Below are 26,993 nucleotides of genomic sequence, written 5' to 3'. Positions count from 1 at the left end.
TTAGTTATTTACATTTACAAGAGGTTGCAAATTTAACTAACTAGCTATTATGGGGACCCATTATATGTTGATATAATGCTAAAATATTACTCAATAAGTTGAGTGAATATATGTTTATTAATTTGTCACATAATTGTTGTATGATCAAATTAATATTTGATTATGTAAGATAATTAAACATAAGACTATAAAGTATTTGTGGGACAAATATTATAAGACAAAAATAGACCCATATGCACTCAAGTGCACTGTCCAAAGGGTGAGCATGCTTGATTTTTGAGTTTTGTCATTTTGTTGTTGGAAAGATGCTCCAACATCTTATGATACACTTTATAAGCTAGCCTACTACCTACATATAAATGATTATTGCATGTGATATTTGGAGAAGACCAGAATGCTCTATAATAGAGCATTTGGACAATACATACACCAAGGATGAGAATAATTTGTTCTTCTCATTTTTCCTCTACCATCTCTCAAAATAATACACATGCAAAATCCCTCTCTCATATGCTTATTTTCTTTTCTCTAAAAACTTGAGTAGTTTTAATCTAAATTGTTCAAAAACACTACTAATATTATTAATGTATTATATGAGTATTAGTAGTCATTTTTAAGGTAGACTATTAAAAAAATATCTAGCAAATATTATTTAGTAGTGATAAGGGCTAATCTTGGGTGCATCTCTTGAGGAGGGTTTCTACTATTGAGACCAAGGTTGGAGGATCTTCCATTGACATTTAAGCTCAAGAACAAGTGAAGGTAGGAGACCTTCCTTGTGCCCAAAATCCGAAAACAACAATAGTAAGGAACATTGTTTTTCTTATTTTATCTCTTATTTAGTTATGCATGCACTATATCCTTAGAACACATATTAATATGTTAAAGTAGAAGTATTTTTCCCTGGTCAACGAGGGCTTAGGCAAGGGGACCCTCTTTCCCCTTACCTGTTTGTGCTTTGTATGGAAATTTTGTCACGGTTGCTGAGACAGTTACCTAAGTACTCTTGGTTTTCCTACCATCCTAAATGTGTGAAATTTAATCTCACGCACTTAGTGTTTGCTGACGATCTCCTGGTGTTTACTAAAGGTGACGTGCCTTCGGTCGATGCTGTGGCTCGCTGCTTGGGGATATTTGCTTGGTACTCTGGTTTACAGGCTAACCCGCTAAAAACTTGTCTCTATTATGGTGGGGTGGCCAATGATGTTATTGAGGATATCTTGCGGACTACTGGTTTCACTCAGGGTGAGTTCCCATTCAGGTATTTAGGTATCCCTTTGTTCCCTACCAGGCTTCATCAGAACATGTTTCAGCCTCTGTTGGACAAGATTACTAGAAAGCTTGCCCACTGGGCAAAGCACACGCTTAGCTATGCTGGGAAGGTAACATTAACTAACTCGGTTATTTTTGTCTTACAAAACTTTTGGGGGGCAAGTATCTTACTCCCTAAAGGGATTGTGAAGAAGATCCATCAACTTTATCAAAGATTTTTTTGGGGCTATGACAATGAGTCAAGACGAATGATTTTCAAAAGTTGGAATAGTTTTTGTTATCCTCGGGCTGAAGGTGGGATTGACATGAAAGAAGTTCTTGCTTGGAATCAAACTCAATTACTGAAATGGTTCTGGAAACTTGAACATCAACCTCAGATTTTATGGGTGCAATGGACGAAGGCTTATATAATTCGACATGTAGATGTTTGGCAGCTTCCACCCAGGAGCTCTGATTCTTGGTACTGGTCCAATCTCTTAAAGGTAAGGGACTGGTTCATGGTACAAATGGGGACTATAGAGGATGCTAAGCTGGTTCTTGCGGGGGACAATGCTACTAACTATGCTGGTTCAGTTCTATATGAGCTGATTAGGAATAAGAAGTGTAATGGAAGGTGGGCATCTCTTATGGGAGAAAACTTATGTGTCCCTAAACACATGGTCATTAGCCTGCTTCCTTTTCAGAATTGTTTGACTACAACTGACAATTTAAATAAAAGAGGGCTTGTGATTATCAACAGATGCTCGTTATGTGAAGCTGCAATGGAGAGTGCTGACCACCTTTTCTTTCTTTGTCCATTCTCAGCAGCTCTTTGGAATTTGGTCTTTGCCTGGCTAAAAATAGGAACTATAACTTGTTCATTGTCAAGGATAATCACCTGGTATAACACTCATATCCGAGGGCAAAGTAATTGGAAAAGAGCATGCAGATTCGCCCTACTTGCCGTGATCTATGTGCTTTGGGAAGAGCGGAATAGTCGTATTTTTAATAGGATAAAGAACAACACTTGCTAGCTTTTCTCTGAGATAAAGTTCGCTGTCTACCATAGGATGCTTAATATTCACTCCAAGGGTGATGAGGATGTTAGTTTGAATTAGGACAGCTTGGATATTTAGTTGGTACTTTAGGGAGCTACTCTAGTTTCCTTTGTAGACTAAGGCTTTAGGATTGTAATCCACTCTTAATTCTAAAGCAAAATCCTATACTTTCTCTGCAAAAAAAAATAAAAAATAAAAAATAATAATAATAATAATAATAATTATACAATAACAATAATAATAACAAGAATAATAACAATAATAACAATAACAATAACAATAACAATAACAATAACAATAACAATAACAATAACAATAACAATAACAATAACAATAACAATAACAATAACAATAACAATAACAATAACAATAACAATAACAATAACAATAACAATAACAATAACAATAAGACTAATATAACTCGTTAAATAGACAATTGTTGACTGACCCGAGACCATGACCTTGACCGTGGGACACCAGAGGTCGATCAGACCCACTGTTGACCACCATTGACCGACGGGAAAGGGGTGTTCGAAGGGTGTTTTCTAGGGTGGTTTGAAGGGTATGTATCATATGTTTAGACAGAATTAAAACCCTTTTTTGGACTCCCCTTGACCTGGGTTGGCTAGGATTGGTACCAGGGTGGTTAGTCGACCTTTTTGAGTGAAATAGGGTGACCGGAGGTGGTGCTCGGTGCGGTTGCTGCCGGAAAGTTGTGATTGTTGTTATTCCTTATAGGTAAGACCTCTTCGACTGGCCGTGACCATGACCGAGGGTAGGGTGCCACATGTGGGACCACCGTGGGTCAGAGGAGACGACGGTGGTGGCCATAGGTGCCTGCTGGTGGTGATAAGGGGTTGAGTTGTTGTTGTGTCGAGAGTATATTGTTGTTGTGAGGGTGTTGTGGTGGTGTTGCTAGGGCAGGGTTCTAGTGGTCGTGTGGGGGCTATGTCGCCGTTTTCAGGAGAGCGGTTGGGCAGCAGGTGGTGGCCGTGAGGGTGGTTAAGGGTAAAGGTGTTGTTTATGTTGTTGTTTGTGTCGAGTTTTGGGGGACTGTTTAGGGCGTGTGATTGAGGGTTGCAGGGGACGGTTTAGCTGGTGGTAGGAGGATGTCAGGATACGTCATGGTGTAGGCTAGTGGCGGTTGGCTGTGGTGGTGTCATTGGTGGTTGGTGGTGTCGGGAAAAGGCGGGTAAGGAAGAGTGGTTGACACGGTTTTGCCGTGTGTATGTGGGTTTGTTTTCATGTGTTTTGTCATTGGTGGTTTGGGTTGGTTTCACGTGTTCTTGTGTGTTGGGGTATTGGGTTGGCTTTTTTAAATTATTAAGACGGATTTTTACGTAATAATTTACACGGGAAATAACTAATATAATTAAATTATAATTGATTAAATTAATATAATTAATTGAATAATTAATAGTTAAGTTATAAATATTATTTATCTATAGGTGACGGCCTTGTTGAACGGGTTTATTGAAGGATACTTTTAGTAGATTGCACTAATTGGATTTGCTTGACAGGTAGGAATTTCTTACTCAATTCGTATTTTATTATTATGTGAATGTATATTGAATTGTGATGGATGACGAGGTTAATGTTGATATTATGAATGAGTATTGGAGACGGAGAATATGTGTCGTATGACTGGATTGTTATTGATTATTTACTGTGGATTATATTTAGTATGGAGAGATATTTTTCAATTGAGCATAACACGGAGGGTTTACTGCCAGTTGTGCATAGCGAGTAATCATTATTGCCAGACGTGCAGAGTAAGTAATTACTACTGCCAGAGATAGTTGTGCATAGTAAGTAATTACTACTGCCAAGTGAGCATGGTACGCAAGTACTACTGCCAGTTGAGCATAGCACGGTGTTAAGGGGGTTGTGCTACTGCCAGTGATGTAAGTTAGTTGTACGAATGAAGTGATGAGAATTTGAAGGATGTCTATTTTGGTTGGATTATTATTGTTGTTTAGTTTATTCCTACTCAACCTCGTGGTTGACAGTGTATTCGTGAACACCCGTAATGAACCATAAATGGGGAGCAGATTTGTAGGTACTTAAGATTAGCTGACTTGGGAGCTTATGGGATGCGTGAGGACTCCGGCTAGTCTACCTAGAAGTCTATACCACATAGTTCTTTATTCACTTTATTTATTTCCGCTGCGAGTTGTAATTTATTTTATGTTAAGTTTTAGTTTGGTTAAGACGTAATAAACATGTAATCGCTAAATTTTATTTAAAGTACTTTGGTTTGTTGTATTTTGTTATTCACTACCTCGAAAACCGAGATGGTAACGCTCTCATTTACTTGGGATGTCTAGCTAAAGGCTCCTGAATAAATGGGGGTGTTACAAACCCCTTCTTTAAGGATAATCTAGAACTTCTCTATGACAATTTTACAGACACTGAGCCACGTAAGGAAGACTTGATGGGCACGTTAAAGAACCCCTTTTGTGATCAGTCTTGGGACAAGGAGAGTGAGGATGTGCGATTATAAGGTCTTGAGGTTAAATGGGACACATATGGCGATATAATAGATGAGCTTATTATGAGAGATCTCATTGACACAGTTGATTTTACCAACCCTTGTATTTGGGATGACTACCCACCTTCTCATATTTCGCACTGGACTCCTCCACCTCACATAGAATATCCGTCTAAGCAGGTTATTTCTACTTGCGTGTCTTCAATGTTATCTGCTTTTGTGCTCCCTAATTCTCCGCCTTCCTTTGACAGTAGTAGAGGTAGACCTCCCGAGCCATATGAATTAGTGATGAAAAATACTAATATGTTGGTTGTCGATGTGGGAGTTGGTTGTTTGTCTTTTGTGACCTATGATTTGAGCTTTGATGTTCCACCCTTAGCTAATGGGTGGAATAATTTGGTGGATTGTTACGAGAGCTGTCAAAGAATGTTCAACAAGCTGAGACGGTTTTTAACTTTTTTTTTATATGCTCGTATTATATGTTGGTGCTACTTATGCTTTTGTGTAGCACATGCGCAGATTTTTGACTGACTTTTGAGAGCTCTGAGTTGTTTTGATTATGCACATTTGTGGGTAATTATTTGGTAAGCTAAGTAAGGTCGTGCGGGACCTATCTGAAACCAGCGCTGACTGGGGGGCAACCCGGGTTGTGAGACCTCCCCTTGTTGTTGGCTGGTTTGGGGAGGTCTGTATTGTATAAATCCGTAAGTTTGCTTTCATCTGCTTTATTTTATTTGCATTCATTTTGTTCGTATATCCCTTTCCCCTATATGTTGATGCTATTGTTGTTTGCTGAACACAATGAGGGCATTGTGTGATTTGATTTGGGGAGGGTATACATATGTCTGTGTTGCATCCATATGCATATTTCTTGCATTTCTGCATAGCATTTATAAAAAAAAAACACACACACACAAAAAATTGAAAATTTTCAAAAAAAATACAAAAACATGATTGCATTTAGTTTGCATTTAGGTAGAGTCTCGGGTCGATTCGGAGTGGTTATATAACAATGATGACATTGCTTTTATACTCTTGCTATCTCGTTTAAGCCTTGCATTATTGTGGCACCTTTATTTTGAAAAATTCATTTGCATAGTCTACGAGTTTTTGATAAATTCTACCAAACGAATAGACTTGACCTAATATGTTAGCTAACTACTATTACATTCTAAGGTATATTGCTTTCATAAACCAATGACATTCATGATTGGTTTCATTAAGGATGTGAGTAGTACTCCTTGCAAGACATGTAACATTAATTTGCATAAGCATGAAATTTGTCTCTTATTGCCTATATACACTCGGGTTTGTGGCGGTGACACATGTGGAGAGGCGACCCTTCCTTTATGTTTTATCTATTAGCTTCACATTAGCCAAATTTTCCTTATTTTGACCCTTTTATTCAACTAAATTCCTATATGGCCTACCCTTGTCAAGCTAATCTTGTTGATAATGTTAGTTTCGTAAACCCCTATTAGACTCATCTAATTCATTTTATAAATTACTCATAATTTATATCATGTGGATCTAGTTGCATGCAAGATGATTTTATACAAAATAAGAAAGAAAACATATTTCTTACATTATATAAGAGATGAAAATGGGCACAAGTATAGGAATCCTTCCTACACTTGATTTTGAACTCATAATATTGGATGATCCTCCATGATTTCAAAGTAAAAATCCTCCTCTTGATTGCACCCAAGACTTACCCTTAATATTATTAATCTTATTTACTAGATAATATTAATAGTAAACCTTAAATTTTAATCTAATAAAATTACTACACATTTAGTAGTATTTTCATATTAGATCTATGAACAAATTATAATGCATAAAACTATTTTATGAGGTTTTTGTGTGAGAGAGATACAAGCATCCAAAATGCATATATGATAAGAATATTTTTTGTTAGATAGATAAGCAAAAATAAGAGAACCAATTCTCTTAATTGAGAGAGAGCGGGGACGGTTTCCTAGGGGAGGAAGAGACACCCAATGCATGCCCATCTCACTTTTGCTCTTGCCCAAAATCATAGGTATGCATGGCTAGTTGTTAGGGTAATGATTTTGTCTATTTTACAATTAAAATAAAACACCCACTCACCCCTAAATCCTCCAATTTTCGGCACCAATGTTAAAGTGGGTCATGTTAATATAATTCACAACATTTTGTAATTATAATTAACCATTCCTTCTTATCTTAATTGTTTCATAAAAAATAATCAATTTTATTAATAAAATATTTTAATTAATAAAATGAATATTATTTAATCAAATTACAATAAGATATATATATATATTCTCTCACTCACTATCATAAATTGTTCAATTTTAAGGAGTTAATTAATCTGTATCATTATACAATTAATTAACTAATTAATCTATTAAGGGAATTGTCCAATAGGTGTGACCTTAAGGGATCAACTGATCACCACCGTCAAACGACAGTAATGTCAAACTCTAGTTAGCCAAGCATTACCGATTAATGTTGATCAGTTGACTATATAATTGAATCATCGCTTACATATTCTTATTATGAGATTTAAACATGTGATTGCAGTATTGTCGAGGATACATACTCCAACAATCTCCCAGATATCCGAGACAAGTGTGCGTCACCAATTCTCTTGTCCTATTACATCATCTCCCACTCAATGTAAAGTGTCTTGCAAGTCGTACTTGCATTTGATCATATCTAGAGTGCTTTCCTCGATTTGGAGAGTAACTGTTTGACCAGAATTATCTACCGTGGATACCTTCTGAGCGTGGTCACGCATTTTCAGTTCACTACTCCTCGAGTGGCCTTGAGATTTTAAATAACCCTGACAAGGGGTGGACAATTCCTATCGCACTGCTCCCTTCGATTAGCCACAGCTCATCATGACCCAAAAGATGCCCATTTGACCCCAGTTACGAAAGTCGTAGAGCATAAATCAAAGCCAATCAGAAACTGTGCCAACTTAGGTGAACAGTCTCTAGTCAAAGAATTGACTCATAAGAATACTTTAGTAGCTCTCGCCACGACCAGGCTTTATTAAAATTACCAGAACTCTATAAGCGGTCACTGCTCGACAGAGTGTCCCATACAGTCTGCCTATGTGATCGACTAGTCATCTCTTATGACTCTATGACACTTGAACTTGCCATCAATCGCATCACAGTCTAGTCACTTGAAGATGTCACCTCATATAAGCAACTAGGGGCCAATACTATGTTATTCCAGTTCACTTAAATAGGGTTCAACATTGTCTCGACAACCTATTTGAAAAAACAAAGTATTAAAGAAAAGAGTTTTGTATAAAACTCAAATGATGAATGTATTATCACATATGTAAAATTGATAAAATATCAATTACTACATAATCTATAATTCATTTTTAATCTTGTATATAGTTGATCATCTCAATTCAATTGAAATGGCATGACTTATCATGCTAAGCCTATGAGAAGGCTTTGGTTTGTAAGTCTTAGCAACACTTTGCACTTTCCTAACCTTACTATATACTTTTTCCCTTTATTATGTATAACCTTTATTATAAAACTTTTGAGTACGTGTCTAGGTACAATCTAGACATAGGCTCTCTTGCCTTAGAATAGCTCCCACTGTCCTCACAGTGAGTAGGGATAGGACCTTCGGTTATTGGAACGAACTACCATAGTTCCTCCAATTCACAAAACCGAATCCTAATATCATCCCTTCCTTCTTGCATGTCTCATTATTGTAAGTGTACTCAATTTCCGTTGTGTATATCTCATTGTTCAACTGCCTAGGACGTTTCTAGCAGATATCCTCTTTAGATAATATAGCCAAGATGGTTCTATAACCATCTTTGTGCATTTAGAATATGGTTATCGTGTAACACCTTGCACATAAATCCATCTCATTTCTAAATGCTTAGCTTCATATCTTTAGTACTTCCTGAGTACTAACTAATGAAGTATGTGGCTATATAGAGACTTCTCTCAAAGATTCGATTTGTAACATCTCGTCATACTCCAAGTATACGAGGTTTAAGAATGGTAATACATCTTAGCGTAATGAACTAATCCCGCAGCAGAAGCACATGGATTCAATTTCTTCATGTTCAATACTTTTGAACTTGTATAGACTTTTATCAATATAAGAATATTCATTTAATGCTAATATCCTCTTAGATCTATCTTTATAGGTCTGGATACCTTAGAGATGTATTATTTTTCTCCTAAGTCTTTCATCATTCACAATGATCAACATGTCGTTCACATATAAGACTAGTAACACAACTTTACTCCCACTAAACTCCATGTATAAATAGAACTACTGGACAATTCGAGAAAAGTTTATCACATGATCAAAACATACAATTCAACTCCTTAACTTCTACTTTAGATTTCTTCTTAAGTTCGTATCCTACCATAGGATAGTTGCGATTTACAAAACTCATGTAAGATGATTTTAAAATCCAACAGTCAAATAATATCCGAATTCAATAAAGCGTTGTTGTTGCGTGCAAAACCCTTTTCCACCAACTAACCAAGCTAAGTAAACATCTTCATGTTTATGCTCATTTCGGACTCTTATGGAGTTGAGACTAGATAAAGCATCTTAATAAGTTACAGGATTGTTCATGACTCATGTCAACTTAGGTTTCGAAGAAATATTTACAGACTTAGACAAATATGGAACATTTTCCTACGTCTTATGCTCTGATGGAACATTTTCCTACGTCTTATGCTCTCATTTTGTGGCTTTTGAACATTTTCTCCCACTCTGTCTTTTAGAAATAATCCTCTTTTCTCAAAAGACAGCATCACGAGCCACAAACCCTTTGTTCTCGTGATCATGTAAGAAAAATAATGAGCACATTATTGTTATCGAAACAACCTACAACTTAGGTACCATGCCTAATCATATCATATATGAATTGTATAGAATTGCTTTTACTATGTTTTGTTATAATGGGAAATATGTACTAGACAAATTCGTAATAGAAACTACCTCCAAATCTACCATAAAGATTTAACCATATCGTATAGGATTATATGTATCCTTCTTGGTATCACTTCTAACACACCTTATCTTAATAGGGTGTGATTATGAAAGTGATCTTGTGATACCATATCACACTTTATTTGGTGCAAATCAAAGTCATTATTTTATTGTACCCTATCTCGACGAAGTACTTATACTCCGGTTTTCATAATCTCTTCTTACCTCATTAAGTGGATACCAAGTGTCCACCTAGATCGTCGGTAAAAGAGATGAAACAATAAAAATGTCCTTTTCTGATTGAAATTGTATTCGACCATACACCTCAAAGTGTATATAGGGCGAATATCTTGCTCTATTCATAATCCTTTTTCCAGAAAAAGTCATGAATTAACTTGCGTTGAGTACAAGATTCACACATACCAAAAGATTTCCAATCAAATGGTTTGGGAGACTAGTCAAAACTAGTTTCTAAATGTGATTTTCAATCAAGAATTGATAAATGATTGGGATCACCAACTTGAGTCTTGTATATATGACATTTTATTTCTAGTTTGAATATAATTACCTTGATTTGTATGGTCTCACAATAAACTTAATAGTGGTATGTTAGGGCACAACGCTTGTTTTAATTGCATAATAGAGAAACCCTGTGCGTTTTTTTACAAAAACTTGAATTATATTCTTATTTAGACATATTGTACATCATAACAATTATTGAGGTACGTTTCTAAACTAAAATGAGTACACTGTAACATTCTTGCTAGTCGCCACACGATAATGCCAAATATTATGATGAAATTCACAAATTTGTATCAAATACTCATGATGTGGTTTTTGGCAAGAATGCAATGTCTATGTCATAGATTTTCAAGAAGGAATATGTTGGAGTCACACGACCAACTTCCTTGATTTTTATTGGGGTTTGTATCTATTTTAGTGTCTAACAACTTCTCTTTCGAGCCTAGTTCTATCCTTAATAATTAAGATAGGTACTTACTTCTTATTTCTCCCACTAACTTCAAGAATTTGTACTTGATTTAGACTTATCTTCAAGTACCAGTTGAGCATAGCACGGTGTTAAGGGGGTTGTGCTACTGCCAGTGATGTAAGTTAGTTGTACGAATGAAGTGATGAGAATTTGAAGGATGTCTATTTTGGTTGGATTATTATTGTTGTTTAGTTTATTCCTACTCAACCTCGTGGTTGACAGTGTATTCGTGAACACCCGTAATGAACCATAAATGGGAAGCAGATTTGTAGGTGCTTAAGATTAGCTGACTTGGGAGCTTATGGGATGCGTGAGGACTCCGGCTAGTCTACGTAGAAGTCTATACCACATAGTTCTTTATTCACTTTATTTATTTCCGCTGCGAGTTGTAATTTATTTTATGTTAAGTTTTAGTTTGGTTAAGACGTAATAAACATGTAATCGCTAAATTTTATTTAAAGTACTTTGGTTTGTTGTATTTTGTTATTCACTACCTCGAAAACCGAGATGGTAACGCTCTCATTTACTTGGGATGTCTAGCTAAAGGCTCCTGAATAAATGGGGGTGTTACAAACCCCTTCTTTAAGGATAATCTAGAACTTCTCTATGACAATTTTACAGACACTGAGCCACGTAAGGAAGACTTGATGGGCACCTTAAAGAACCCCTTTTGTGATCAGTCTTGGGACAAGGAGAGTGAGGATGTGCGATTATAAGGTCTTGAGGTTAAATGGGACACATATGGCGATATAATAGATGAGCTTATTATGAGAGATCTCATTGACACAGTTGATTTTACCACCCCTTGTATTTGGGATGACTACCCACCTTCTCATATTTCGCACTGGACTCCTCCACCTCACATAGAATATCCGTCTAAGCAGGTTATTTCTACTTGCGTGTCTTCAATGTTATCTGCTTTTGTGCTCCCTAATTCTCCGCCTTCCTTTGACAGTAGTAGAGGTAGACCTCCCGAGCCATATGAATTAGTGATGAAAAATACTAATATGTTGGTTGTCGATGTGGGAGTTGGTTGTTTGTCTTTTGTGACCTATGATTTGAGCTTTGATGTTCCACCCTTAGCTAATGGGTGGAATAATTTGGTGGATTGTTACGAGAGCTGTCAAAGAAATTTCAACAAGCTGAGACGGTTTTTAACTTTTTTTTTATATGCTCGTATTATATGTTGGTGCTACTTATGCTTTTGTGTAGCAGATGCGCAGATTTTTGACTGACTTTTGAGAGCTCTGAGTTGTTTTTATTATGCACATTTGTGGGTAATTATTTGGTAAGCTAAGTAAGTTCGTGCGGGACCTATCTGAAACCAGCGCCGACTGGGGGGCAACCCGGGTTGTGCGACCTCCCCTTGTTGTTGGCTGGTTTGGGGAGGTCTGTATTGTATAAATCCATAAGTTTGCTTTCATCTGCTTTATTTTATTTGCATTCATTTTGTTCGTATATCCCTTTCCTCTATATGTTGATGCTATTGTTGTTTGCTGAACACAATGAGGGCATTGTGTGATTTGATTTGGGGAGGGTATACATATGTCTGTGTTGCATCCATATGCATATTTCTTGCATTTCTGCATAGCATTTATAAAAAAAAAAAAACACACAAAAAATTGAAAATTTTCAAAAAAAATACAAAAACATGATTGCATTTAGTTTGCATTTAGGTAGAGTCTCGGGTCGAGTCGGAGTGGTTATATAACAATGATGACATTGCTTTTATACTCTTGCTATCTCGTTTAAGCCTTGCATTATTGTGGCACCTTTATTTTGAAAAATTCATTTGCATAGTCTACGAGTTTTTGATAAATTCTACCAAACGAATAGACTTGACCTAATATGTTAGCTAACTACTATTACATTCTAAGGTATATTGCTTTCATAAACCAATGACATTCATGATTGGTTTCATTAAGGATGTGAGTAGTACTCCTTGTAAGACATGTAACATTAATTTGCATAAGCATGAAATTTGTCTCTTATTGCCTATACACGCTCGGGTTTGTGGCGGTGACACATGTGGAGAGGCGACCCTTCCTTTATGTTTTATCTATTAGCTTCACATTAGCCAAATTTTCCTTATTTTGTCCCTTTTATTCAACTACATTCCTATATTGCCTACCCTTCTCAAGCTAATCTTGTTGATAATGTTAGTTTCGTAAACCCCTATTAGACTCATCTAATTCATTTTATAAATTACTCATAATTTATATCATGTGGATCTAGTTGCATGCAAGATGATTTTATACAAAATAAGAAGGAAAACATGTTTCTTATATTATATAAGAGATGAAAATGGGCACAAGTATAGGAATCCTTCCTACACTTGATTTTGAACTCATAATATTGGATGATCCTCCATGATTTCAAAGTAAAAATCCTCCTCTTGATTTCACCCAAGACTTACCCTTAATACTATTAATCTTATTTACTAGATAATATCAATAGTAAACCTTAAATTTTAATCTAATAAAATTACTACACATTTAGTAGTATTTTCATATTAGATCTATGAACAAATTATAATGCATAAAACTATTTTATGAGGTTTTTGTGTGAGAGAGATACAGGCATCCAAAATGCATATATGATAAGAATATTTTTTGTTAGATAGATAAGCAAAAATAAGAGAACCAATTCTCTTAATTGAGAGAGAGCGGGGACGGTTTCCTAGGGGAGGAAGAGACACCCAATGCATGCCCATCTCACTTTTGCTCTTGCCCAAAATCATAGGTATACATGGCTAGTTTTTAGGGTAATGATTTTGTCTATTTTACAATTAAAATAAAACACCCACTCACCCCTAAATCCTCCAATTTTCGGCACCAATGTTAAAGTGGAGTCCATTTTATTTTGTCACATGTAACATTGTCACACAATATGTCACATGTAGCATGTAACATGTAATTAATCATATTAATGCATATTTAACAATTAAATATTATTATATAAATTAATTAAATATAAATAACAAGATATCTAGTAATTCATAATTACATGTGTATAAAATGAGTCATGTTAATATAATTCACAACATTTTGTAATTATAATTAACCATTCATTCTTATCTTAATTGTTTCATAAACAATAATCAATTTTATTAATAAAATATTTTAATTACTAAAATGAATCTTATTTAATCAAATTACAATAAGATATATATATATATATATATATTCTCACTCACTATCATAAATTGTTCAATTTTAAGGAGTTAATTAATCTGTATCATTATACAATTAATTAATTAATTAATTAATTTATCTATTAAGGAAATTGTCCAATAGGTGTGACCTTAAGGGATCAACTGATCACCACCGTCAAACGACAGTAATGTCAAACTCTAGTTAGCCAAGCATTACCGATTAATGTTGATCAGTTGACTATATAATTGAATCATCCCTTACGTATTCTTGTTATGAGATTTAAACATGTGATCGCAGTATTGTCGAGGATACATACTCCAACAATCTCCCACTTATCCGAGATAAGTGTGCGTCACCAATTCTCTTGTCCTATTATATATTCTCCCACTCAATGTAAGGTGTCTTGCAAGTCGTACTTGCATTTGATCATATATAGAGTGCTTTCCTCGATTTGGAGAGTAACTGTTTGACCAGAATTATCTACCGTGGATACCTTCCGAGCGTGGTCACGCATTTTCAGTTCACTACTCCTCGAGTGGCCTTGAGATTTTAAATAACCCTGACAAGGGGTGGACAATTCCTATCGCACTGCTCCCTTTGATTAGCCACAGCTCATCATGACCCAAAAGATGCCCATTTGACCTCAGTTACGAAAGTCGTAGAGCATAAATCAAAGCCAATCAGAAACTGTGCCAACTTAGGTGAACAGTCTCTAGTCAAAGAATTGACTCATAATAATACTGTAGTAGCTCTCGCCACGACCAAGCTTTATAAAAATTACCAGAACTCTATAAGCGGTCACTGCTCGACAGAGTGTCCCATACAGTCTGCCTATGTGATCGACTAGTCATCTCTTATGACTCTATGACACTTGAACTTGCCATCAATCGCATCACAGTCTAGTCACTTGAAGATGTCACCTCATATAAGCAACTAGGGGCCAATACTATGTTATTCCAGTTCACTTAAATAGGGTTCAACATTGTCTCGACAACCTATTTGGAAAAACAAAGTATTAAAGAAAAGAGTTTTGTATAAAACTCAAACGATGAATGTATTATCACATATGTAAAATTGATAAAATATCAATTACTACATAATCTATATTTTATTTTTAATCTTGTATATAGTTGATCATCTCAAGTCAATTGAAATGGCATGACTTATCATGCTAAGCCTCTGAGAAGGCTTTGGTTTGTAAGTCTTAGCAACACTTTGCACTTTCTTAACCTTACTATATACTTTTTCCCTTTATTATGTATAACCTTTATTATAAAACGTTTGAGTACGTGTCTTGGTACAATCTAGACATAGGCTCTCTTGCCTTAGAATAGCTCCCACTGTCCTCACAGTGAGTAGGGATAGGACCTTCGGTTATTAGAACGAACTACCATAGTTCCTCCAATTCACAAAACCGAATCCTAATATCATCCCTTCCTTCTTGCATGTCTCATTATTGTAAGTGTACTCAATTTCCGTTGTGTATATCTCATTGTTCAACTGCCTAGGACGTTTCTAGCAGATATCCTCCTTAGATAATATAGCCAAGATGGTTCTATAACCATCTTTGTGCATTTAGAATATGGTTATCGTGTAACACCTTGCACATAAATCCATCTCATTTCTAAATGCTTAGCTTCATATCTTTCGTACTTCCTGAGTACTAACTAATAAAGTATGTGGCTATATAGAGACTTCTCTCAAAGATTCGATTTGTAACATCTCGTCATACTCCAAGTATACAAGGTTTAAGAATTGTAATACATCTTAGCGCAATGAACTAATCCTGCAGCAGAAGCAAATGGATTCAATTTCTTCATGTTCAGTACTTTTGAACTTGTATAGACTTTTATCAATATAAGAATATTCATTTAACGCTAATATCCTCTTAGATCTATCTTTATAGGTCTGGATACCTTAGAGATGTATTATTTTTCTCCTAAGTCTTTCATCATTCACAATGATCAACATGTCGTTCACATATAAGACTAGTAACACAACTTTACTCCCACTAAACTCCATGTATAAATAGAACTACTCGACAATTCGAGAAAAGTTTATCACATGATCAAAACATACAATTCAACTCCTTAACTTCTACTTTAGATTTCTTCTTAAGTTCGTATCCTACCTTAGGATAGTTGCGATTTACAAAACTCATGTAAGATGATTTTAAAATCCAACAGTCAAATAATATCCGAATTCAATAAAGCGTTGTTGTTGCGTGCAAAACCCTTTTCCACCAACTAACCAAGCTAAGTAAACATCTTCATGTTTATGCTCATTTCGGACTCTTGTGGAGTTGAGACTAGATAAAGCATCTTAATAAGTTACAGGATTGTTCATGACTCATGTCAACTTAGGTTTCGAAGAAATATTTACTGACTTAGACAAATATGTAACATTTTCCTACGTCTTATGCTCTGATGGAACATTTTCCTACGTCTTATGCTCTCATTTTGTGGCTTTTGAACATTTTCTCCCACTCTGTCTTTTAGAAATAATCCTCTTTTCTCAAAAGACAGCATCACGAGCCACAAACCCTTTGTTCTCGTGATCATGTATGAAAAATAATGAGCACATTATTGTTATCGAAACAACCTACAACTTAGGTACCATGCCTAATCATATCATATATGAATTGTATAGAATTGCTTTTACTATGTTTTGTTATAATGGGAAATATGTACTAGACAAATTCGTAATAGAAACTACCTCCAAATCTACCATAAAGATTTAACCATATTGTATAGGATTATATGTATCCTTCTTGGTATCACTTCTAACACACCTTATCTTAATAGGGTGTGATTATGAAAGTGATCTTGTGATACCATATCACACTCTATTTGGTGCAAATCAAAGTCATTATTTTATTGTACCCTATCTCGACGAAGTACTTATACTCCGGTTTTCATAATCTCTTCTTACCTCATTAAGTGGATACCAAGTGTCTACCTAGATCGTCGGTAAAAGAGATGAAACAATAATAATGTCCTTTTCTGATTGAAATTGTATTCGACCATACACCTCAAAGTGTAAATAGGGCGAATATCTTGCTCTATTCATAATCCTTTTTTCCAGAAAAAGTCATGAATTAACTTGCGTTGAGTACAAGATTTGCACATACCAAAAGATTTCCAATCAAATGGTTTGGGAGACTAGTCAAAACTAGTTTCTAAATGTGATTTTCAATTAAGAATTGATAAATGATTGGGATCACCAACTTGAGTCTTGTATATATGACATTTTATTTCTACTTTGAATATAATTACCTTGATTTGTATGGTCTCACAATAAACTTAATCGTGGTATGTTAGGGCACAACACTTGTTTTAATTGCATAATAGAGAAACCCTGTGCGTTTTTTTACAAAAACTTGAATTATATTCTTATTTAGACATATTGTACATCATAACAATTATTGAGGTACGTTTCTAAACTAAAATGAGTACACTGTAACACTCTTGCTAGTCGTCACACGATAATGCCAAATATTATGATGAAATCCACAAATTTGTATCAAATACTCATGATGTGGTTTTTGGCAAGAATGCAATGTCTATGTAATAGATTTTCAAGAAGGAATATGTTGGAGTCACACGACCAACTTCCTTGATTTTTATTGGGGTTTGTATCTATTTTAGTGTCTAACAACTTCTCTTTCGAGCCTAGTTCTATCCTTAACAATTAATATCGGTACTTACTTCTTATTTCTCCCACTAACTTCAAGAATTTGTACTTGATTAAGACTTATCTTCATATAAATTCCTAGTTAATCCTTCACAAGGGTTAACTCTATTGTGGTATTTGGTTAATCAAAATTTCTAACAAATCAATTTACCAATTTAACATTGTCATATTCTTAATAACTTAAGTGCTTGATGACAAGTGTTTAGTTTGAGCAACAAGACTTTTGAACCGTGGATGCATAGAAGATATTATCAAAATATATTTTGACTAATTATTACTTCTATTCACACATCTTCACAAGAAATCATACATAGGCATGTTAGGAGTTTAAGATGCTAATCTTATATGACATAGGACAACTCCTATGGAGTTCTATGAAATAGAACGATTCCTATGCAGCTAGTCCATGCCCTATGATACGGTTCATTTGAGGATTTATAAAGAGATTCTATTTGTCGTTAGCAATTGTGGTTTGGCGGAGACTCGTGTTACAATCGAATTGATATCGTATATTAGTAGGATAAATGATAAAGAACAACATAAAACAACGAAATATTGGGTAAAGAAACATTCATCGTTAATATATGAAAATATTTTAGCATGTTTTAGCATTTATATAATGACCTCCACCCAATTATATAAATGATTCCGAGATCCAAATCCATATTAACTCGGGCACGGGAAAACCGATACATCCCTCACTAATATAACTCGGTGGGTTAACTCTTTAACCGATTCTACAATTAGAACTCTCGGTCAATGAAATTACGTTAAGTTCATCTCTAGCCCCGGAACATAAGACTAGTCTTCATGTCCCGTTGAGTCCAACCAAATTTCGCGTGTAATAACGTTTTATTACCCCGCTTACCCAATGAAAAACGAAAGCATCCCGGGAAAACCGAACCTACCCCAAATGTCACGGGAATTCATGGGTCCTACTATTTGGTAAGGCTTAATGTCAATTTTTAATATGTGTGAGGTCGAGTCAATTTATTATCTATCAAATTTTAAGTGGACTAAATTGTTGAACTAACGATAATTATAATTGACACGATCGAATACTCGATATAAAATGCATGTGTTGTTTATAGCGATTTGGCAATGCATGCAAGATATAAAGAAAAATGCAAAACAATAAATAAATTTCCTAGTATGGCCTTCCTAAAATAGAAAATCAAATAATATATTACAAATTCGGAAACCAACTCCGTTGGTCACTTGAACTTCAAGTGACACGCTTCCCAAGGACTCCGTCTTGATCAGAACGCCTTTCCGATTGGCACCGTCTTGAAGGAACTCCGGAATTACAAATAATAATAAAATTACATAGCTTTTCTATTATACATTTGTAAAAATGAATCTAGTAAAAAATAAAAGTGATACGAGATCATATTAAAATTACAACCGAATCGGTATTCCCTTACATTACGGGTAATACCGATTAAAACTAAGGCCATACTAAGAAAAAATTACATAATTCAAAATTACATAAATAAAATATGACATTCATAAATAAAATATGCAGCATAAATATATGTGTCTAACATGACAAAATAATGTGTCAAATTGCCCTACTTAAACCTTATATCATATATAATCCGGTTTTATGGAAATGCGTGATAATAACTTATTAAAATTACAAATCAATACTTAAATCAAATTTCAGCCTAAGTTAATTATCCTAACCTTCTTAGAACTTAAAAATTAGTCTTCACTAAACATTTGACAATAATTCAACTTGGTTTTGTATTATTGCTTATTTAAACTTCTTTTAATCATAATAATTATAAAATAATTCTCAATAAATTATAAAATTTTGGAAAAAACGAAATCACATTTTTTTATATACTGGAATATAACCAAGATTCCAAAAGCTCAATAAAATTTGCACACAAAATATTTATAATTTACTTCATTAATAAATCGTATAAATCATAACTTTTACCATTTAATCCAAATTAAACATAAAAATTAAGGAAAAAATTAAAATAAAAATTTTGAACATTCTTAAATAATTTCTAGAACCTGGAAATGGCAAAATTTCAACCAAAAATTTGGAATTAATTTTTATGACTAATAAAGTTGCCCTTTTATCAATTTTATCACATAAAAATCAATAAACATACCAAATCAATCAAAATTAATCATGCAACTTTAGATCTGATGTCCATATCATATATAAAATATTAGGGAAAAATTTCATGCCATAAAATTCATTTTAGCTATTTTTGCTAAAAAATAGTCACTATTTATATCATTTTAACTATTAAAATTATAAATCATGCATAATAAATCATATTTATCTCAAATTTTACATACAATCTGTAAAATATGCATGTGACATCATATTAAAATGTCATGGCCTGTTTCGAAGTTTAACTAGTTTTAGTCATTTAACCTCCATTTATAGCATTTTTATCATATAAAAATCATAAATCATGCAATATTAATCACATTATTACGAAATTTTACATACAATAAGTAAAATATGCATGTCAGGTCATACTAAAATTTCATGGTCAGTTTCAAAGTTTAACTATTTTTAGTAAATAAAAGTTCATTTTACTCAATAAAATGTAATTATTTCACTAAAAATCATTAAAATAAGCAATAATCATCCATAAATCATCAAAAAGACCTAAAAATATTTTAGAATCAGAATTTATAACATGCAAGTAAATTTCGTGGCCTATCATATATATCACAAATTTCTAGTTTTTATTTTGTTATCAAATAACTCATAAAAAACCATAAAATGATATGCATGCAACACCAAAGCTCTGATACCAATTGTTAGTTTCATAAACCCCTATTAGACTCATCTAATTCATTTTATAAATTACTCATAATTTATATCATGCGGATCTAGTTGCATGCAAGATGATTTTATACAAAATAAGAAGAAAAACATGTTTCTTACATTATATAAGGGACGAAAATGGGCACAAGTATATGACTCATTCCTACACTTGATCTTGAGCTCATAATATTACATGATCCTCCATGATTTCAAAGTAGAAATCCTCCTCTTGATTGCACCCAAGACTTACCCTTAATACTATTAATCTTATTAACTAGATAATATTAATAATAAACCTTAAATTTTAATCTAATAAAATTACTACACATTTAGTAGTATTTTCATATTAGATCTATGAACAAATTATGACGTATAAAAATATTTTATGAGGTTTTTGTGTGAGAGAGATACAAGCATCCAAAATGCATATATGATATAAGAATATTTTTTGTTAGATAGATAAGCAAAAATAAGCAAAAATAAGAGAACCAATTCTCTTAATTGAGAGAGAGGGGGGACGATTTCCTAGAGGAGGAAGAGACATCCAATGCATGCCCATCTCACTTTTGCTCTTACCCAAAATCATAGGTATGCATGGCTAGTTTTTAGGGTAATGATGTTGTCTATTTTACAATTAAAATAAAACACCCATTCACCCCTAAATCCTCCAATTTTCGGCACCCATATTAAAGTGGAGCCCATTTTATTTTGTCACATGTAACATTGTCACACAATATGTCACATGTAGCATGTAACATGTATTTAATCATATTAATGCATATTTAACAATTAAATATCATTATATAAATTAATTAAATTATAAATAAGAAGATATCTAGTAATTCATAATTACATGTGTATATAATGGGTCATGTTAATATAATTCACAATATTTTATAATTATAATTAACCATTCATTCTTATCTTAATTGTTTCATAAACATTTTAATTACTAAAATGAATCTTATTTAATCAAATTACAATAAGATATATATTCTCACTCACTATCATAAATTGTTCAATTTTAAGGAATTAATTAATCTGTATCGTTATACAATTAATTAATTAATCTATTAAGGGAATTGTCCTATAGGTGTGACCTTAAGGGATCAACTGACCACCACCGTCAAACGACAGTAATGTCAAACTCTAGTTAGCCAATCGTTACCGATTAATGTTGAATAGTTGACTATATAATTGAATCATCCCTTACGTATTCTTATTATGAGGTTTAAACATGTGATCACAGTATTGTCGAGGACACATACTCCAACAGATAAGTTTGGAAGTCTTGTTGTGGTCACTTTCTGAAAAGAATGCTTTTGTGTTGGAAGGAAGGTGAAGAAAAAAAGAAGTGAAAAAGTTATGAAAAAGAAAGAAGAGAAGAAAAAAATTGAGATTGAAAAAACAAAGAGAATAGAATTCTCTTAGTACTCCTATTTTTATCATTTCCATATTATTTGAGAAGTATTGTTGTTATTGTGAGTGAGCTTATGCCACATTTGGCATTATGCTTAATTTTTGATGTTGGATTAGAAGTGGAATATGTTTACTTTTGGTTGTGTTTGGTGCTAGCTTGACTTTTGCCTCCACATATCCAAATTATTTTGCCCCTTCTTACCAATTTACCTCACCTTACATTCATATGTAAGTCCTCGGCATGTGTTATGGACCTCGTTTGGTTGGAGTGTATGTGTACGGTTACTAGAGATATCTATCATGTTACATTGCATACATGCTTTTGTAGGTCGTAGTTCGGTGAGTGGCTATTCTCCACCTCTCTTACAAAATTTGTACTCACCTTGTGCTTAAAATGAGAGATGAGTGACCCGTGAAAGTCCGACATAAATGGTCATGCAAGGTCGACGGTTTGTAGTCTTAGGTCATTAGTATAACTCGTTTGCATTTGAATTTTTGTGCTGTATAGCTTTGGAATTTATTCCTTAGCAAGGGTGTACTATTGTATTAGATTGGTTTAATGAGTCTTGTATAGCTAGCTCTGAGCTATATGTCGCTCCATAGTCTTCCTTTTATGTCTTGTATCTATTGCTTGTTTGGGGTCAAGCAAGAGTTTGATTTGGGGAGGTTTGATAAGTGCATTTTTTATACAGTTATTGATTCATTTGACATAGCATTTAGCTTCCATATTTCACTTATAAGAGTTGTTTTATATGTCATTTCCCCCGCTTTTGTTACTTTGGTATTACATGTTGGTTTTTGTAGGAAAACTGTCCAAACTATGCATTTACGAGCTGATTCTTGAGCATATGGAGATTTGGAAGAGCTATAGACCAGACTTTATAATGCTAAGGAAGCTTATCAAACATTTTAAGAGGTTAAGGGGTGAGTTAGACCTTTACTTGGTAATTGGAGATAGTTTGGAGTGATGTTAAAAGCTTCACAATATTAATGCCTACTTTGAAAAGTCATAACTTGAGTTCTACAAATGATAATCAAGTGATTCAAATTGGAGATGAAAGCTTGTCATGTTAGCTTTCCAATGCCACCAAAAACTCTCTATTTTATCAAGTAACGAAGAAATGGGCTGTTTGAAGTTTAATGCGCATTGCAGAAACAGCGCGACGACAGAAAAGTCGATCGACTGTTCTTCTTGGTCGATCGACTTATCTCCCACTTGGTCGAAATCCGCTTTATAATTTTGGCCCATTACTCCTCTTATTATTTAGGAAGGACTTAGTAAATATTATTAGGTTATCTTCATACTGTTAAAAACTGCTATTACGTTACTTTGCTCTCAATAATTTCGTATCACAAAATTTTCCTTCCTTTATTTCGGTAATTAATCAATCTTTGTTTTTCATTTAATTCTCTTAGTTTATTTTCGTTCTTCCTCTTTTGTTATTGCTTGTTTTATGTTTAATTGTTATTCTCATATTTTCATCATGCTTAATTTGATTTTCATTATTATTGTTAATTTCGTTAACTCAATTATGCATAGCTAAATTTCCTTCGCTAGGATTTAGGGAAGTTATGGTTATAAGACGATCATAATTAGATTATTAGGTCTGGCATACATATAAATTTGTATTATTAATTGTAGCATTTAATAGCGTTTACTTGATTAAGTGCACGTAATTGATTATTCGATTTGGAAAACTCCGACCTAGATCGAGAGATTGGAAAGAGTTAGACCTGCTACAAACAATAGATCATCCTAGTTAGAGCGAGAGCTAAATTAGTTTTCTAGGGAGAATAGTGGACCGAGAGAACCTATTCATTACCCCTTAGACTGTATTTTTGTTGGCCGTTGACCCTACCTCTGACCGTTGTTGACCGTGGTGACCCAATTTCCTAGCCTTTTTCTCCTATTATTTGAAATCCTTTTTCTACATTTTATTTCTCTTTGCTTGTTATTTTATTTAGTAAACAAAACAATAAACCCAACCCCCCCCCCCCCCCCCCCAATTTGTGACTTAGACAGACTTAGATTTAGCAAATACAACACAATTGTCTCCCCGTGGATACGATCCCGACTTCCTATACTGCATTAGTTTAGGCCAGTTGGTTTATCTTTGATAGGTGTGCGATTTAGCCTGTCATTAGCCCGGGGGGCTTCGTTGCTTTGTTGTTGTCTTGACTTGTCTTTTGCTTGAAAAGAAGGGCTAGTCGGGTTTTTGTGAGGTTTTTGTGAAATATTTTGCTGGATGGGATTGGGCGGGTTTGCCCTTGTTGGTTTTGTTGTTGTTTTGTATTTGCAGTTTATTTTTGTTTTGGATTTTTGGCTTTTACTTATTTTATGCCGTCGTAATGCCTAAATTTTGACTGATGGAAAAACCCCTGATGCGTGTCATTTATATGATGTTTTACACCTTATTTTACACGCATTTCAGAGCTCAAATATGTAGTTTATGCTACAGTTTTCCCTATTTCCGTCTACTTTCGTGTTTTTGTGTAATATTGCAGAAATGTGAAGAATCCAGCAGAAATCGAGCCGAATCAGTCCCTAAGTACTTAGCGTTGCATTTGACATGGAGTAAAGACTCGGGAAGCGACCTTGGTGCGCATTTCAAGGCCTGAAAGATATATTTGCGAGAGTTTCAGAAGCGGATTACCAGCTACAGTGGTCTATAGACTGACCTACATGGTCTATAGACTGTCAGAATGCTGAACAGAAGTCTGCAGGAAAGAAAGTCAGTCGATCGACTACTGCCTTTGGTCGATCGACCAGACCACGATTATCAGAAGCTCCTGTACAGCGTATCTCAGTCGATCGACCGATCCCAGTGGTCGATCGACCAACCCACGAGCTGACGGAAATTAGAAGACGCGAGAAAGCCCAAAGTAATTAGGTTTTAGGAATAAGTTACTTAAGACTATCTATATAATGTAACCCTATGTTTCAGAATAGGCATCAATACATTGGATCTAGTTCCTATCATACGTATCTTTAGTTTACATACAATAAAAATACATTAGCTATTCGTAGTTTAGAATTCTCAAAAGTTCGTACCTTACTTTCGGATTCATCGCTTGTTCCTTTGCTTTGGTAATTCTAGTCCTTTAATTTCAGTATTGTTTTATTCGTTTCGTTAGTATTAGTTCTTGCTAGATAGAATCCCAAGCCTTAGTTACAGTTTTATGCGAATTCATTCATTCAATTATTTCAATTATGCAATCCATCATGCTTATTATCAAATTAGTTCTTGTTATTTGTATAAGTATGTCTAGCTAAACACCCCGTGCTAAGATGTAGGGGATCTATGGCGTAGATGGCATTAGAATAGGTGACCCCGAATTAGGGCATGGTCGATCGACTGGCTTAACTGGTCAATCGACTATGCCGTGTGGTCGGTCGACTGAAGTAGTTGGTTGATCGACCAGACCAGTGTTTGATTAGCATCGTTTGATTCGTTGAGTGCAATATTTAACAATGAGACCAAGAGGAGACTTGTTAGATGCTTAGTTTTGACCAACCCGTAGATCGAGAGATAGGGGAGGGCATTAATTAATGAATTAAGACGACTAAATTGCTGAAATCAAGAGATAATGTAATTTTGGCTTTAGAATCACTTTTCAGGGCGAGAGCTAGTATTAGTGAGACCTAGGGGCTGTTGGCATAGGCCGAAAAGAGCTACTAGTTAACTTGGACCGAGAGGACATGTTTTACCCATCCTACACGACTGTATTTCGGACTTACCTAGGATATTGTGCTATCGCAGCTATAGTGAACCGACCGTCTTAGCATTTCTTTTATCATTGTTTACATCCTTTATTACTTTTATTTGCTTATTTAGGTTATGTTATTAGATTTAGATTTAATTCATATCAAAATCCCCTCAAACTGTTACCCTTAGACTAAAAATAAAAGCAATTATTATCTCCCTACCTCCCCGCGGATCGACCCTTACTACCGCTTGCTAGTTTTAGTTTGGAACTATAAATATTATTTTTGATACTCACATCGACAGGTATCAAATTTTGGCGCCGTTGCCGGGGAGGCAGCGCTAGTTTTAGTTATTTTATTTTAGTTTATTTTGGTCTCAAGGAACATCCGTTCCTTGAGGCAGTCCTTATCTTCTTCTTGTAGTTTCTTCTTATACGTAGGTCACCTTGCGCTAGACAGAGACTTTTAGAAGAATCATTTCAGGAGGAAGGCTTGAGTACTCTTGATAAGATGGGAAGTTCGCGTGGGAATTCGCGAAAACCAAGTATCGAAATGAATGTTATTGCGGCACTAGAAGCTTCCATTAATGCTAGGTTCGAAAAGCTGGAGAATGCTACAAATGAAACTGCGGAATTGAGAAAGGTAGTTCAAACTCTCTTGGTTCAAGTTATAAAAATGGAAGAAGCTAGGATTGAATCTGATAAGAATTTTGAAAATCGGTTGGCAATTTTAGTGGCTAATCAAGCTGCTAATTTATCGAGAAAATTTGATGATACTCCACCTCTTACCCCTGTGCTTATTCTTGCTCTAACACCTCCGCCCCAGATTGGGAGTACGATGGAGGAAAACTCTTCCGTTTTGACTGTTGCAGGAACTGGTTTGGGGAAGGAAGAGCCGAGGAAAGTGTCGGATTATGACTTGGAGTTTGATGAGCCGGACGATCCAAGAGCTTGGGAAGCCGCTAGAGCCGTTGATGACCCATTGAGTATTCTAGATGAAGGAGTGGAGTGGAGTCCAGCTGCTGAAATTAGCATTGCGGAGGGTACTTCATATAGTCAGAAGCCTTGGTCGGAGATTTTCCGCAGCTTCCATTGATCTATCTAGTTTTATAAACCACTTTAAGACTATTTATTCCGTTTTAGACTATTTACTGTTTTTTTTTTTTGTGTGCGAGACTTCGCTTTAATTTGGTTTGTTTAGGATTTATTTAGGCTATAGACTTTACAATTGGGTTTAGCGCAATTTTGGGCGCTGTATTATGTGCATTTGTAGGTTGTTAGACCATATTGACTCACGCTATTTGAGTTAATTCGAAGAAAGCACTGTCCTCGTCAGATATATCAGTCGATTGACTGGCCTGTGTGGTCGATCGACTGACCACTGCAGCTACAGGAGCTTCTGTTTCAGATGTTCTGGTCGATCGACTGGATGGTACGGTCGATCGACCACTTCCCG

The 26,993-nt window shown here is 34.7% G+C and overlaps 1 protein-coding gene across 1 annotated transcript; it reads left to right on the top strand.

Moving 5' to 3' along the window:
• Nucleotides 1–962: 962 nt before the first annotated feature.
• LOC141630553 (uncharacterized) lies at nt 963–26,633 on the top strand. The gene is made up of 2 exons (XM_074443348.1): nt 963–2,152; nt 25,979–26,633. The coding sequence occupies exons 1-2, from the start codon at nt 963–965 to the stop codon at nt 26,631–26,633; spliced, it is 1,845 nt and encodes a 614-aa protein (XP_074299449.1).
• Nucleotides 26,634–26,993: the final 360 nt, after the last annotated feature.

Source organism: Silene latifolia, chromosome Y, assembly GCF_048544455.1.
Source record: "Silene latifolia isolate original U9 population chromosome Y, ASM4854445v1, whole genome shotgun sequence".
NCBI classification, from domain to species: Eukaryota; Viridiplantae; Streptophyta; class Magnoliopsida; order Caryophyllales; family Caryophyllaceae; genus Silene; species Silene latifolia.
The sequence above is the reverse complement of the archived record's forward strand: the minus strand, read 5'-3'. Positions and strand labels throughout refer to the sequence as shown.